This window comes from Schistocerca serialis, chromosome 8 (genome assembly GCF_023864345.2).
Source record: "Schistocerca serialis cubense isolate TAMUIC-IGC-003099 chromosome 8, iqSchSeri2.2, whole genome shotgun sequence".
Classification (NCBI taxonomy): Eukaryota; Metazoa; Arthropoda; class Insecta; order Orthoptera; family Acrididae; genus Schistocerca; species Schistocerca serialis.
In genome coordinates this window covers 204,087,435-204,103,851 of record NC_064645.1, presented here as the reverse complement: position 1 = coordinate 204,103,851, position 16,417 = coordinate 204,087,435, and the positions used below count along the sequence as shown (strand labels likewise).

Here is a 16,417-nt window from a genome sequence, read left to right as displayed (position 1 = left end):
TATTACATGATGATCATTTCTCCCTACGTAGGTGGGTGTCAATAAAATATTTTCGCATTCCGAAGAGAAAGTTGGTGATTGAAATTTCGTAAATAGATCTCGCCGCAAAGAGAACCGCGCAGCAATGTTCCAGCAGAGGACGGACAAGTGTAATGAAGGCTGTTTCTTTAGTGGGTTTGTCGCATCTTCTAAGTGTTCCGCCAACAAAGTGCAGTCTTTGTTTCTCCTTCTCCACAATATTATCTGTGTGGTTTTTCCAATTTAAGTTGCTCCAAATTGTAATTCCTAGGTATTTAGGCGAATTGATAACCCTTAGATTTGTGCGATTTATCGTATAGCCAAAACGCGGAAGAACATATAGTGCAATGTTTACATCTGGTTTATTCTTATGATGAACAAATTATTGTATGAACTGGCCTGAACATGCTTCACTGCTCTTCAGAAAATTGCAGATTGTATCATATTTCAAAAGCAGCGATAAATAGGGATAATCTCTGCAGTTCAATATGCAATTTTTAAAAATACTTTCTCCAGGTCATTTTTTTTAAATACTTGCTAGAAAACAAACTTTATCGCTTCAACCTCTCTAATACGTAGTGACGTAAAGTAATTAATATGTTTCAACCCATTGTTTGTCTCTCTTGTTTGCGGTAATATATGCCCCGCCTCCAGAATCAGTTTTGTTTACTTTCTTTATTAAGAACTGTAGGAAGTTCTTTGATTCTCCAACTTCCTCTAGAAAAGGCACTTCGTTCAAAGATCTAAAGAATTGTTGGTAGTTGTCTTTGGGATTGTTGCCGTATAAGGACGAGAGTGATTTTCGAGCGTGGGTGGACAGTTCAGAAATTTGGGAGGAAAGGTTTTACACGTGCTTGTGTAAAGTGTGGTTAATTTAAGCGGAGCGCATTTATTTTTCCATGATGACTGCACAAACTGGCGCTGGCGATTCCAGAAAGACCCAAGCGGGTGCTTATAAAGATAAGAGAAAACCAGCAGACGTTCGCGAGAGCAATATAAATGCTGCCAAAGGTATGCCCAAAGTTACTCTACCGAAGTTATTTGTCGCAACTTCTTACAAGTGAGGCATATATCTGATTCTGAAAAATCTTAATTTTATCGCTCGGATTCCCAATGCCCGTTACAGTCTTTACTGAAATAAAAATTTGGCTAGTGTGATGCTGGATACCCATTTCAACATGAAATCTTGGTTGAGGCGACAGACGCCTCTGTAGCTAGCCATGGTTGAAGTTAGCTTGAAGCAGGGTGGTCGATATAAAAACTAAAGGTAAATTCAGAAGACAAACATTAGATAACGAACAGGCCACTGAACGACATTTTGATGCATAATAACGCCTCAGTGACAGTGGGAAGTATACTAGTATTGAAGACAGTCGCACACGTAGTAGATATCGCGGAAGATCCAGATTGTGAAACTTACAAGAGGTTTTTTTTTTTTTTTTTTCTCTTGTCTACAAATTACGTTATTCGATGTGACGACATGAGATCTTTACACAAGATCAAGTAAGCAGATTTGTACACAAGAACTGCATCAGTACTGTGAGCTTGATGTTATGAATCATTTGTTAAGTGGCTATATCGGTGATTAATTGGGCCCATCAAGCAACACAGATGAGTAGTAAAAACTCTTAAGTTATGATTCATTCATTGTCAGGAAGCACTACTTGGCATTTTTGGCAGTCCTCATTGTGTTGGCCTTGAAGACTGTGGTACTGTTTTTATTTTATATGCTTTCACTTCATTGTCTTGTGGACTTAACTGTCGTGGTGCTGTAGCTGCAGTGAATGGAAGATTCCTCTAGCTTAACAAAGTAGATCTAGTTAGAATTCTGTTTGAAGTAGATAACCAAACACGTCACAGAGACTTATAAGACTTGTTCACTGAACAGTATTTTCTCGAACAGTATTTTCTCTGTAACAATATATGCGGCTGATATAAAAAATTGGTTTTTGTTGATTTGTTGTTTACAAAACTACCTTATGACACACACAATTTCCATGCAGCCTTGACATCCATGCCTAGAGTTTAGAGTGGAACTCTATTGTGATGTGAATATCCTCATCAAGCTCCCACCTAACGTAAAGTATGAGAATACTCAAATTCAAAATGAAGTCCCAAAGAAAGCCTTAGTACATCTGTACGTGAAAATTATATTCATGTTAGTGGCACAAGAAGTAAGTTTTAATTTATACATGACTTTGTTCTTATGGTAAATAAGTCACTGTAGACTATTAATAGTTGATGGACATTAAGAGGTAACCAGCAGCCACATGCAACAGAGGAAGCTCCAGCTTTTGTTTCTTAGTAGCAGCATTCCAATTAATTTTTAGCTACAGTAAGTCAAAATATGTTAAACTGCTGTAACAGTAGTAAATTATTAGTGCTGTTTCTAGCAGATACTAAACATTGTTGTTGTGTACCCTGACTCATTTCATATCCTTGAAGGTTCTCTATAATTAGATCTGCAGGACACAAATTATGTATGAAACAAGTGGTTGATCCATGTTACTTAACACTACCTCAGTCAAAATCAGAGTTGCACACTTTAGGTAGAAAAATGTATTATGGTGAGAATAGTTTCAGCTTATATGCTGCTCTGATAGAAAGCCATGTCAAAAATTTATCCAGTATCAAGTACTACATGACTGAACACCGTACAGGAAATTAAATTAAGAAGTAAACAGGAACGATGTTGTTAATCCACAAAGAAAGGTAGAGAGAGGGGGGGGGATGTGGAAATAGACATGGGTAGAGAAATTTGACTTCTGCAGGGAATAAAAATTTAGAAAAATTATATTCATTAGTTATTTACTTCCATGTTTAGTCACTCATTGGTGAATTTCTTTTATGACTGACACAAAGGCTCAATGTGACAAAAGGTACAAGAACTAATACAATAAATTGTGGAAGTGCTAAATAGATGTTAATTAGTTGCATTTCAAAACTGCATAATCACTGTAAGAATACTTAAGTTTTTAAAAAGTATGTTTGGACAGTGGATTATCATCATGTTATAAACTTACATTTGTCTGTCGATCAACAGACTCTCTTGCAAACATTGTATTTGAGATGACTGTAAAGCACTTGTGGCTCAAAATGTATTAAATTCCCTTTCCTTCTCCTGATGAAGAAAATATTCTTTAAGTTGCTCTGTTTCTGTCTATCAGACTCAATTATGGTGCTGAGTAATTAACACCATCATTCAACATGAAAGAGAACTCATGCAAACATTTCCCCAAATCAAATAATTCAACAGCTTCTTATAAATGTAAACCAGACAAATGAGGCAAATGACCTAAGATTCAGTGGCAAGGGCACCTGGAAATGAATCAGTTCTCAGCTCCTTTAGTGAAGGAGAGCTGAAAAAGCCATAGGAGAAAAGTAAGGATGATAAGGACCAATGGATGACAAATAGAACAGACAAATGAACTCAGACTAAGAACACTGAAAAGGCTTGTGGAACTCTATGATAACTGCTTAAAACAGAATAATAAACCAAAAGTGTGGAGGGAAACCTAGATAATTGCTGTTGTAAAATTGGAGAAAGAGCTTTCCAACCCTCCAAGCTATTGGACGAGCTCATTATTATACTGTCTATATGTTGTTGTTGTGGTCTTCAGTCCTGTGACTGGTTTGATGCAGCTCTCCATGCTACTCTATCCTGTGCAAGCTTCATCATCTCCCAGTACCTACTGCAACCTACATCCTTCTGAATCTGCTTAGTGTATTCATCTCTTGGTCTCCCTCTACGATTTTTACCCTCCACGCTGCCCTCAAATACTAAACTAGTGATCCCTTGATGCCCCCGAACATGTCCTACCAACCGATCCCTTCTTCTAGTCAAGTTGTGCCACAAACTTCTCTTCTCCCCAATTCAGTACCTCCTCATTAGTTTCGTTATCTACCCATCTAATCTTCAGCATCCTTCTGTAGCACCACATTTCGAAAGCTTCTATTCTCTTCTTGTCCAAACTATTTATCGTCCATGTTTCACTTCCATACACAGCTACACTCCATACAAATACTTTCAGAAACGACTTCCTGACACTTAAATCTATACTCGATGTTAACAAATTTCTCTTCAGAAACGATTTCCTTGCCAATGCCAGTCTACATTTTATATCCTCTCTACTTTGACCATCATCAGTTATTTTGCTCCCCAAATAGCAAACCTCCTTTACTACTTTAAGTGTCTCATTTCCTAATCTAATTCCCTCAGCATCACCCGACTTAATTCGACTACATTCCATTATCCTTGTTTTGCTTTTGTTGATGTTCATCTTATATCCTCCTTACAAGACACTATCCGTTCCATTCAACTGCTCTTCCAAGTCCTTTGCTGTCTCTGACAGAATTACAATGTCATCGGCGAACCTCAAAGTTTTTATTTCTTCTCCATGGATTTTAATACCTACTCCGAATTTTTCTTTTGTTTCCTTCACTGCTTGCTCAATATAGAGATTGAATAACATCGGGGAGAGGCTACAACCCTGTCTCACTCCCTTCCCAACCACTGCTTCCCTTTCGTGTCCCTCGACTCTTATAACTGCCATCTGGTTTCTGTACAAATAGTAAATAACCTTTCGCTCCCTGTAGTTTACTCCTGCCACCTTCAGAATTTGAAAGAGAGTAATCCAGTCAACATTGTCAAAAGCTTTCTCTAAGCCTACAAATGCTAGGAAGGTAGGTTTGCCTTTCCTTAATCTAGCTTCTAAGGTAAGTCATAGGGTCAGTATTGCCTCACGTGTTCCAATATTTCTACGGAATCCAAACTGATCTTCCCCGAGGTCGGCTTCTACCAGTTTTACCATTCGTCTGTATAGAATTCGTGTTATTATTTTGCAGCTGTGACTTATTAAAATGATAGTTCGGTATTTTTCACATCTGTCAACACCTGCTTTATTTGGGATTGAAATTATTATATTCTTCTTGAAGTCTGAGGGTATTTCGCCTGTCTCATACATCTTGATCACCAAATGGTAGAGTTTTGTCAGGACTGGCTCTCCCAAGGCTGTCAGTAGTTCTAATGGAATGTTGTCTACTCCCGGAGCATTGTTGCGACTCAGGTCTTTCAGTGCTCTGTGAAACTCTTCACGCAGTATCATATCTCCCATTTCATCTTCATCTACATCCTCTTCCATTTCCATAATATTGTCCTAAACTACATTGCCCTTCTATGGACCCTCTACATACTCCTTCCAACTTTCTGCTTTCTCCTCTTTGCTTAGAACTGGGTTTCCATCTGAGCTCTTGATATTCATACAAGTGGTTCTCTTTTCTCTGAAGGTCTCCTTAATTTTCCTGTAGGCGGTATCTATCTTACCCCTAGTGAGATAACCCTCTACATCCTTACATTTGTCCTCTAGCCATCCATGCTTAGCCATTTTGCACTTCCTGTCGATCTCATTTTTGAGACCTTTGTATTCCTTTTTGCCTGCTTCATTTACTGCATTTTTATATTTTCTCCATTCATCGATTAAATTCAATATTTCTTCTGTTACCCAAAGATTTCTACTAGTCCTCGTCTTTTTACCTATTTGATCCTCTGGTGCCTTCACCACTTCATCCCTCAAAGCTACCCATTCTTCTTCTACTGTATTTCTTTCCCCCATTCTCGCCAATTGTTCCCTTATGCTCTCCCTGAAACTGTGTTTATCCAGGTCCCATCTCCTTAAATTCCCACCTTTTTGCAGTTTCTTCAGTTTTAATCTACAGTTCATAACCACTAGATTGTGGTCAGAGTCCACATCTGCCCCTGGAAATGTCTTACAATTTAAAACCTGGTTCCTAAATCTGTCTTACCATTATATAATCTATCTGAAACCTATCAGTATCTCCAGGCTTCTTCCATGTATGCAACCTTCTTTTATGATTCTTGAACCAAGTGTTAACTATGATTATGTTGTGCTCTGTGCAAAATTCCACCAGGCGGCTTCCCCTTTCATTTCTTAGCCCCAATCCATATTCACCTACTATGTTTCCTTCTCTCCCTTTTCCTACTGACGAATTCCAGTCACCCATGACTATTAAATTTTCATCTCCCTTCACTATCTGAATAATTTTTTTTATTTCATCATACATTTGTTCGTCATCTGCAGAGCTAGTTGGCATATAAACTTGTGCTACTGTGGTAGGCGTGGGCTTCGTATCTATCTTGGCCACAATAATGCGTTCACTATGCTGTTTGTAGTAGCTTACCCGCATTCCTATTTTCCTATTCATTATTAAACCTACTCCTGCATTAGCCCTATTTGATTTTGTGTTTATAACCCTGTAGTCACCTGACCAGAAGTCTTGTTCCTCCTGCCACCAAACTTCACTAATTCCCACTATATCCAACTTTAACCTGTCCATTTCCCTTTTTAAATTTTCTAACCTAGCTGCCCGATTAAGGGATCTGACATTCCACGTTCCGATCCGTAGAACGCCAGTTTTCTTTCTCCTGATAACGACATCGTCTTGAGTAGTCCCCGCCTGTAGATCCGAATGGGGACTATTTTACCTCCGGAATGTTTTACCCAAGAGGATGCCATCATCATTTAACCATACGGTAAAACCTCATGCCTTTGGGAAAAATTACGGCCGTAGTTTCCACTTGCTTTCAGCCGTTCACCGTACCAGCACAGCAAGGCTGTTTTGGTTAGTGTTACAAGGCCATATCAGTCAATCATCCAGACTGTTGCCCCTGCAACTACTGAAAAGGCTGCTGCCCCTCTTCAGGAACCACGTGTTTGTCTGGCCTCTCAACAGATACCCCTCCGTTGTGGCTGCACCTACGGTACGGCTATCTGTATCGCTGAGGCATGCAAGTCTCCCCACCAATGGCAAGGTCCATTGTTCATGTGTGGGGGGGGGGGGGACTTTCTATATAAGATGTTTGAAAGAATGCTTTTGAGCTGTCTATTACTGAAGACTGATAGTGTACTTAACAAGAAAAGGCCAGTTTCGGACTACAAACAAAATGTGCAGCACAAATATCTTGTGCAGCACATAGAGGGTGGATTTGAAAGGGCAATCATGTCTCATGACCTAAAGGTCCCCACTTGACCACCTCCAATTTTGATGAATATTTTTCAATATATATATTAGATTACTGCTCCATGAGTAACTTGTTGAGGCCATTAACCACCTTTTTGTGGAGCCTACTTTTTTGACATTGTGAGTTGAATGAGTAAATTGTAAAGTTTGTTTTACCACTGCTCAGGATCCAAGGGACCTATCATGATGAAACTTAGCAATCCAGTTCAACTTTTTGTTGCAATGGCTAAGTTGTAGAACAAAGCTCAAGTTATAGTAAATTTATCGTAATGTGCTATCAAAGTGGATCATAAACGTTGTCATAACAAATTTGGACTGTGTTTATCAGCATGTGTCTATTGACAGAAATTGCTGAAGCTGAGTCTTTAGTCATCTGTGATCTGTCAAAAATTTTGTGTGTATCAGCTTGACTGTCCAAATAATTACTTTTGAACATATACTCAAAAATTTGAGTTAATTTTGCCTCACTTTCGAGTGGGATCACTCAAATTTCATTTCTCTTGGAACCATGAAAAGAGCTCATTTTGTCTTACCAGGGAAAGTGTGTTTCATTTTTGTGACAGACAAGTTTAGAGACAACGATGATGATAAAAGCATTCTTTGACCGTGATGGCAAAGGGCACTTTTGTGTGGTGAAGACTGTTCAGATTTAGTGTGTGCATTTTTGAATGATGTTATTACTAGTTAAATGTGTTTTTTCTGTTATTTCAAATTATCTCAAAGAATTTCCGGGAGAACAGCAAGGATTAGTAAACCAAAGAAGTGAAACATGTTTTATTGAAGATACACAGATATGCTTTCATAACAAAGCGATACTTTCAGACAAGTATGAATTTCTACAGAAATCCTGCTGTAACCATTTCAGTGCAAAGAACCTTTCTGTAAAAATGGATTTATGGATTTTTAATGTGGAAACAGCAAGTCAGTTGTAGGCTGTGACAAAGCAGTGTGAAACTTGGTCAGAAGCTTTGCTCTACTGTAAAAAACAATTTTCAGCAAAGAAAGCAGAAAAGTCTGTGTCAACTTAATCCCAGTCAGAAGACGAACCCGAATTAGCATAACCTTCAGAATCAAACACTCAGTAAAAGTCGAACTGCTTTTGGGGCTACCCCTCTAAATTTAGTGTTTCAGAGAGTATGGTGAAAGCAGCTAGAAAGTTAAAGGCAAAAGATGGTGTATTGTTGACACTGCCAGAAGATTCCAAATGTGTAAAAGAAAGAGTAGTAACATTTTCTCCAAAATAAAGAATTTAAGCAAATTTTCCCAGGAAAAAAGGACTGTGTTTCAATTAGAATAAATAAAAATAAAGTTTTGATGTGTGAATAATTTGAGAGAAATGTTTGCCACACATTGACTTCAGCACAGGCCCGAAATTGGATTTTCTAAATTCTGTGAGTTGAGGCCAAAATTTTGCATCGCTGCAGATGCTGCACGAACTTACTAAGTCCGTATTTGCACTATGCATAAAAGCCTAGAATTGATACTTGCAAGCAGTCCTGTAACAGCAGTTTACAAAGAGTCTGATTGCTAAAATAGTGTGTTATTTGGAATCCAAAGACTGCATGCTTCCTTGGTGAGACACTGTCCAGAAAAACAACTTTAAAAAAGTTTTTAGAAAGCAGTTTTGAGGACAGGGATCCAGATGATACCATTGAGTGCAAACAATGGGTTCACATTCATGCGTTGGAAACCAAGCAGATGACCACTGAAGATTTTATGGAAAATCTTGATTTGAAAGATTTTCAAGCTTTCTGCTCATTATATTGCAAAGCACCAAAGTAAGCTTCTAAATTCCATAAAGGAATGCCTCAAGCTAACTGAACTGATCAGATTGATTGATTTTGCTGAAAGTTATTCATTGTCTAAGATGCAGCTCAAGGTTTTCATTTGGCTGGCAGTCACGTAACTTTACACCAATTTGTTATGTACTTTAGAAATAACATATAGGCATCAGCATCATCAGCTACTGTCATAAGTGAATGCTTGAAGCAAGACACAGTTGCTGTACATGCTTTTTTTAATGATACTAATAGAAGAGCTAAAGTGCCACCTTCAAAAAAACGAAACACATTTGCTACTTCAGTGATGGGTCAGCAACACAGTATAAAAGTGTCAAAAATTTCCAGAATCTTTGCAACTATCAAAATGACTTTGAAATCTCAGCTGAATGGAACTTTTTTTGCTGCAAACCATGGAAAATCTCCATGTGGTGGAGTTGGATGGTTTGAAAAGCCCCTGGCAGCAAGAGCAAGCCTTCAGAGACCAACTGAGCACCAGATTTTGACACAAACCGATTTGTTTAAACACTGCTCAAAGAATACCAGTGGAATCCAGTTAATTTCAGTTTCAAGCATTAAAAACTGAACAGGGGGAAAGCTTCAAAAATGGCTGCACAGTATCAGGAACAAGAGATAATCATCACTCTGTGCTATTAAATGAAAAGTAAGTTTGCATTAGAAGCATACCCAAAGATATAAATTGTTTTGTGCCAAATGTTGAATGAAGTCAAAGAATGATTTCTTATGGAAATATTGCAGCCTTACAACCAGGCCAATACATTACCTATATTTATGATGGAAATTGGTGGATTGGCAATGTCTCAATAGTTTCAGATGAAGAAAATGTCAGTGTCTTGCATCGAAATGGACCTGCACATTCATTCTGCTGGCCAGCCAGGCAGAACTTGGATTCCCGACCAACACATTATTTCTGTCATTCCAGCTCCACCAACAACAAGAATGGGCTGACAATACAGCTTGTTAGAATCAATTGTAATTGATATTATTAACACATTTCAACAACTGAATCAATAACTGAAAAATTAGGACTTGGGAACCATAACAGCAAGTTTGGTAGTGGCAAAGTGAGCATGGACCAATGAAAGTTTGTGCAAATGTAGTTGCCCAACCACACTACTTGTGGAGCTGTAATTTGGTAAGGGTCCATATAAGTCCTGTATGCACATCTTGTAAAAATTTCATCAAAATGCAAGATAATGGAATGGGGAGCATATTTAAATTTAGGCCACTTGACATGGAATGGCCCAGGGGTAGTGTTACTGGAGCGGTATTAATGAATCTTTCATCTGCGTATGATAAAATTCAACACTGCATAATGCTCCACAAACCTATTTGCTGACCCAGAACTAGGTTTCAGTAGAGTAATTGGCGCTTTACTTTGCAACCAAAGATTCTGTGTTGAATTCCAGGGAAAAGGCAGATGTTGGAGGAACACAAAAAAATATGGACAACTCTGTGGGGAGTATACTGGCACTGGTGCTCATCAACATTTACACAAATGATCAGCCAAGACCTAATCCATGTGAAAGTTTCATATATGCTGCTGATGACCTTACTTTGACTGCATATACAGATGATGATAAGGAAACAGAACAGGTACTGACAACAGATCTGTCTTGCAATGAGGAGAAGTTGTTCAAGTCACAAGAAAGCCCTGTGGCAGCTGCTCATTTCTGGGCAGAAACTTTTATTTCAGTTTTGATGTGTGTGTATGTGTAAATTTGTTCTATTTCCTTACCTGAAATTGTAAATTTATAGACTCCTATGTGTGCGCTTAGAACTCGAGAAAATAAAATAAATAAATTTGGTTTTTCAAATATTGTCATGAAATGAAAACACTTGATGTTGAAGGCATTGAGGCAGTACTGTTGTTAAATAGAACTGAGCACCTTCAGTGGCTTTTGAATCTTTGTCTGATCTGTAATGATAAATCTTTGATTCCAGTAATATTGACATTTAAATATTGCACTTTTTATTTTCCATTTATTTGTTTGTTTATGCATCCTTTGGCAGTTAGTATAATTGTCAACAAAATTTACATGTCATTTAGGTAATCCTTGACACTATGGTATAAAATCACTTTTCTTACAGATCATTTTTAGCCTGTCCCTGGAGGCATGCATTTCACTTTTGCCTTTGATTACTTGCAGAAGTTTTTTGTCTAATTTAATTACATTATACAGCACACTATTGGTTTTTTCATACTGAGATGTGAGGTTCCACATTTCTGTAGAGGCCTGTTCATTGGGTACAGGTTGATATCTTTCAGTTTGTATATTCTGCTGATTTGTTCCCCAGAAGTTTATGCCATAACCAGTTATAGAATGAATGCATGCAAAATATGGTGTTCTAGTGCATGAGGTAAGCAGTAACAGGTGTAGTCAGCATTGGTTCGGTAGTCATTCAGTTAGCTCCTCTTTCACTTCAGAGAGTGTTACTGTTGGATTTTTCAGCTTATTTGGGAACTAATACGGTCAAATTTTTTATGTGTAAGGTTAATTTGTTGCTTTCTATTGACCTGCATACATACTCGATTGTTTAGTTTTTTGTTTACTCCACTTGGTATCTCATCACGGATTATAATAGTAGCTTCATCAGCAAACAGTACTGTTTTGCTGTGTTTTACATTTTGGAGAAAATCATTGATATCGCCTGTATCAAGAAGAGTATTGGGCCCTGCACACTTCCACAGAGACTTCAATATTAATGAAGGCCTATTCTGTGTTAGCAATGTGTTTTATAGTAGATTTGAGTTATTCAAGAGATCTCCACATACTGAACTCTGTTTTTCAGTTACGAATGAAAACATTATTTACTTCTTATTTTGTGTGTTCCATTTATGTAGCAGAATTGTGTTTATACTGTATTAAAATCATTCGTAAAGTAAAGGAAGATCTCTGTAATACGATCTTTATGCAGTACTTTTACTGGACCTGAAACCAAACTCTTCTTCACACATTAGAATGTATGTTGTTAAGTAGGCTGTGAGTCTGTTTTTCATTATGGTTTTATTATTTTTGGAAATAATGACAGTAAACAGAATGGCCTATAATTTTCTGGGTTGCCTTTCTTATGTAGGGGCAGGGTTTGTGCATCCTTTAGTGTTTCTGGACAGCAACCTGTGGTGAAAGATTCATTTATGATGTTAGCTGAAGGGTCTTTGATATTGTCTATACACCCAATCAGCTGTTATATGGATACTTCATCTGTACCTGCTGAGTTTGTATTTTTTAGGCTGTACTCGACATGTCTCAATGGTGGGTCACAGCATTAGTATGTTTGGAACATAGTTCAGTGTTTGTACACGTTCTCTCTTGTCAAATTTCTGCTGTAACTTGTAGCCCATATTGGTGAAGTTCGGATTCACAAATTTTTTTTTTTGGATCATGTTTTGTGGCACTAGTCGGGTAAAATTGCATGTTCACTTGTTTCACTTTTTTGTATTTGTTTCCAGTTTGGTGACATGTCAGGCTACTTTGATTTTGTTTTTGTCTTCATTTTAAATTACAATGAGGCAGAAAGGCTAACCACTTCTTAACCTCAGAAGCTGAAAGTCTTAGTGCTGCTGGTAGAAGCACATTAAGTAGAAAATAGTAATCTTCATTTTTGGAATGTATTGTATTTTCTTCAGAGGGGAAGTTGGCGAAGTTTGGAAAGGAGGGACACGTGATATACCATCTCTTATGTAGAGAGGGTTATGCTAAAGTTTGTAATCTTGTAGATTAACAGCACTGTGTTAGCTGAAGCAGTGATGAAGGAATGGGTATGGGCTCACAATTGTGAAATGACAATAGAACAGGACAAGACAATGTAATTTGTAAATGGTACACTTTATATGTACATTCATAGATTCGTTTAAAGGTTAAAGAGCATGAAACTTGTCACTCTAAATGTTCTGGGCAGTCTTCACATGCCTGCTCTTCATTCTATGTTCAAAATCCCCCCGATCTCATTCTGTTTTTTCTACTTTTTATCTCTCAGTTGACTTCCTTACTTCTGTTTTCAATCTGTCTGTGTTATAATATGTCACATCCATCTCCCCTCCCCCGCTTTGCTGTTTTCTGTCCATTTCCATTTTCTTACAGAAGCAAGTGTCAAAACATTACGGGACCTAGAAATTATGCAGTTATTCTTCTTTTAGTGTCTTTTGTCAGTTTGTATTGTGAACCTGTTTTAGCAGTACATGTAATTCAACACTGCTATGCAATTATGCAGTGTCAGTATTCACTTTAACATAGATGCTAAATTCAGAACACTCATAGCTATTTTTTATTTTCTTTATTACCTAAAAGGGAGTGTGGAAGGTCTCTTTAAAAAAAAATGGTGTGTTTCAGCTAGATTTCTCAAAAGTTTACTAATTTTTTTTTTCCAGCTGTTGCTGATGCTATACGCACAAGCTTGGGGCCACGAGGCATGGACAAAATGGTGAGCGGTTTCATTCTTCTGATTTACTTTTGTTCCCAGTGTCTTAGCATAACACTTGGAAAAGAGCAGTTTAGTGTGGAACTTTGAGATGATTTGGAAGTGATATAAGGAGAGTTCACAGTTTTGTGTGCCACTGTTACCAGTAGTAATGTCAGGTCTTTTCTGGATTACAGTAAAACCCTTCCTAATCATTGAAAAGACCCATCAGATGTTGCACATGTTAGTGCTTCATCTAGCTGTCTTTGTAGCTTCAGGGCATTGGAGAGTGAGGATAAAGCATTCAGACATCCTGAGAAGTTCCAAAGCAGTCTGACAGTGTAAGACATAAGGTACAAGCTAAGTGAAGGAAGAAAAGTTTGAAAAATGTCTCATTGCTGTAAGTGGAGTGCCAGAACTGGATCAGTACTATTTATGAAGTGATAACAGTGTAACTATATTTTTAAGCCAAGTGCACTGCTCAGAATTGTGAGAGTCAGACTCTTTGGAGAAGGATCTTGGAAAAGATTGTTTTAATAATGGAGAGTGCATGTAAACTACTTGGGTCATAACCTCAGTTATACAGGCACATTGCTGAGGCTGCTCATCACACTAGTGTGAAGATCATCCCACTGTTTGAATTCTGTGATAAGCCCCGAATGAAGCATTATGTGGAAAATCACTCAAGGGAGAGAGGCATTTCCACATCTGTGTGATTAAAGTATTGCCTGTCACTCAGTTGCATCATACGTGGCGTAGTTACTATCTGGCTGCTTCTTGTAAGGGAATAACTAAAGGGCTAATTGCCAGAAGTGTGTAGTGTGACCACCCCAGTGATTTACAGTGTGTTCACTAGGCCATTTTTAGTGTAAATTCATCCAAAAGACGACGCTGCAGCTTGGAAAAAGTGAAGGGTTGTAAAGAAAATGCATTTAGGGCCATCCCATGCAATCTCATGGGGAATGGTATGGTGACCATCCCACAATTTAGTAATATTTGGTACCTGTGCACAGCTCGTGGTCTAGTGACTAGCATTGCTGCTTCTGGATCATGGGGTCCCAGGTTCAATTTCCGGCTGGGTTGGGGATTTTCTCTGCTCGGGGACTGGGTGTTGTTTGTGTTGTTCTAATCATTTCATCATCATCATCATCATTTGTGAGAGTGGCTAGATTGCATTGTGTAAAAATTGGACTGTGTAAAAATTGGGACTTCGTATGGGCACTGACGACCGCGCAGTTGAGCACCCCACAAACCAAACTTGTCATAATATTTGGTACATGGCTACCTACATGTTGTAATAGTAAAATTGCCAAATAGCACTGTCCTAACTCTGTTTTTGATAATTTCAGGTTTGAAGGCTTAAGGGTGTGTATCCAGTCATTAGTCAGGCACCAAATTCCCTATTTTCAGTAATGTGTTGACTTACAGACCTAGTTTTTATGCATTTAGTTTGTAGGCAAATAAGTTGATGTAGCATATAAAAAGTAGAACACATCATACAGATTTTTTATGAAAAATGTTGAAAAACACTTTTTCAGTTCTGTGCTTTAAATTTATGGTTTTTTAAGAAGTTATAACTTTGCACTGGGAAACAGTACAGACCTCAGCTTGTGCACTGTAACTCTTTAGTCCTGGTATTAAGAATAACTAACAGTGAAAAACATTTGGCATTCATCAACATCTGCATCATACTCTGGCCACCTAATGGTGTGTGGCGGAGGGTACTTTCGGTACCACTATCTGATCCCCCAACCCTGTTCCACTCGCGAAGGTGGTTCATGGGAAGAAAGATTCTCAGTAAACATCTGTATTGGCTCTAATTTCTCGAATTTTCTCTGTGTGGTCAATACCACAAGGAAGTAATATGTTGTCTGACTCCTCCTGAAAAGTGCTGTCCCGAAATCTCAATCGTAAATCTCCCCATGATGCACAATGTCTCTCGTAATGTCTGCCAGTGGAGTTTGTTTAGTATCTCCATAATGCTCTCTCACCAGCTAAACGATCCCATGACAAGATGCACCGCTCTTTGTTGGATCTTCTCTATGTCCTCTATCAGTCCTACCTGATAGGATCCCAGATAGATAAACAGTACTCAAGAATTGGGCGAACAAGCGCCTTATAAGCCACTTCTTTCGTGGATGAATTACATTTCCTTAAAATTCCTCCGATGATTCTGAGTTTTGTGTCTGCTTTTCCCACTATCTGTTCTATATGATCACTCCACTTAGGGTTGCTCTGGATAGTTACGTCTAGATATTTTATGGCAGATGCTGTCTCCAGCTGTCTGTCATCAGTAGTGTAACTGCACAGTAGTGGATTTCTTTTCCTATGTATGCGCATATGTTGCATTTATTTATGTTCAGGGTCAACTGCCAGAGTCTGCACCATTCGTCAATTCTCTGCAGGTCATTCTGAAAATTCTTATCTTCTGGTGTTGCTACTTTGGTATAATCAATTGCATCATCTGCGAATAGCCTTAAAGAGCATCCAACGCTTTCTACTAGATCATTTATATATATTGTGAACAGCAATGGTTCTATTACACTTCCCTGTGGTATACCGGATATTACCTTTGCATCTGTCGATTTAGTTCTGTTAAGAGCAACCTGTTGACTTCTATTTCCAAGAAAGTCTTGAACCCAGTTGCAGGTCTGCTCCAATACTCCATAAGCTCATATTTTTTTCATTAAATGGCAATGCAGGGCGGTATCAAATGAAGGAACACAGCATCAATCCGAGCGCCGTTGTCCACACCGCTGTGGATCTCATGGAGGAGCAGAGTGAGAGCTTCGCAGGATCTTTGTTTGAGGGATCCACGGTGATTTTTATAGAGGAGCTGTTCATTTTCCAAGAACGTCATAATTCTTAGGCGTAAAACATGTTCCATAATTCCACAACAGATTGACGTGAATGATATAGGTCTATAATTGTGTGGATCTGTCTTAAGGCCTTTCTTAAAAACGGGATTTACCTGTGCTTTTTTCCAGTCGTTAGGTACCTTTCGTTGCTCAAGCAGTCTACGATAAATTACTGCTAGAAGGGCAGAAAGTTCTTTCACATAATCTTTATAGAATCTTACAGGTATCTCATCTGGTCCTGGAGCCTTTCTGCTACTGAGCGATTGTAGCTGCTTTTTCAATTCCGCGATCCGTCATCTCGAT

At 38.3% G+C, this 16,417-nt stretch overlaps 1 protein-coding gene across 1 annotated transcript in view; it reads left to right on the top strand.

Annotated features, from left to right (window-relative positions):
• Positions 1-767: 767 nt before the first annotated feature.
• Positions 768-16,417, top strand: part of LOC126416438 (T-complex protein 1 subunit delta) — a 100,460-nt gene continuing 84,810 nt past the window's right edge. Inside the window, exons 1-2 of the mRNA XM_050084161.1 lie at positions 768-1,029; positions 13,228-13,280. Of these exons, the coding sequence (XP_049940118.1) occupies positions 918-1,029; positions 13,228-13,280 (165 nt within the window). The 5' untranslated portion in view covers positions 768-917. The remainder of the gene's footprint in view (positions 1,030-13,227; positions 13,281-16,417) is intronic.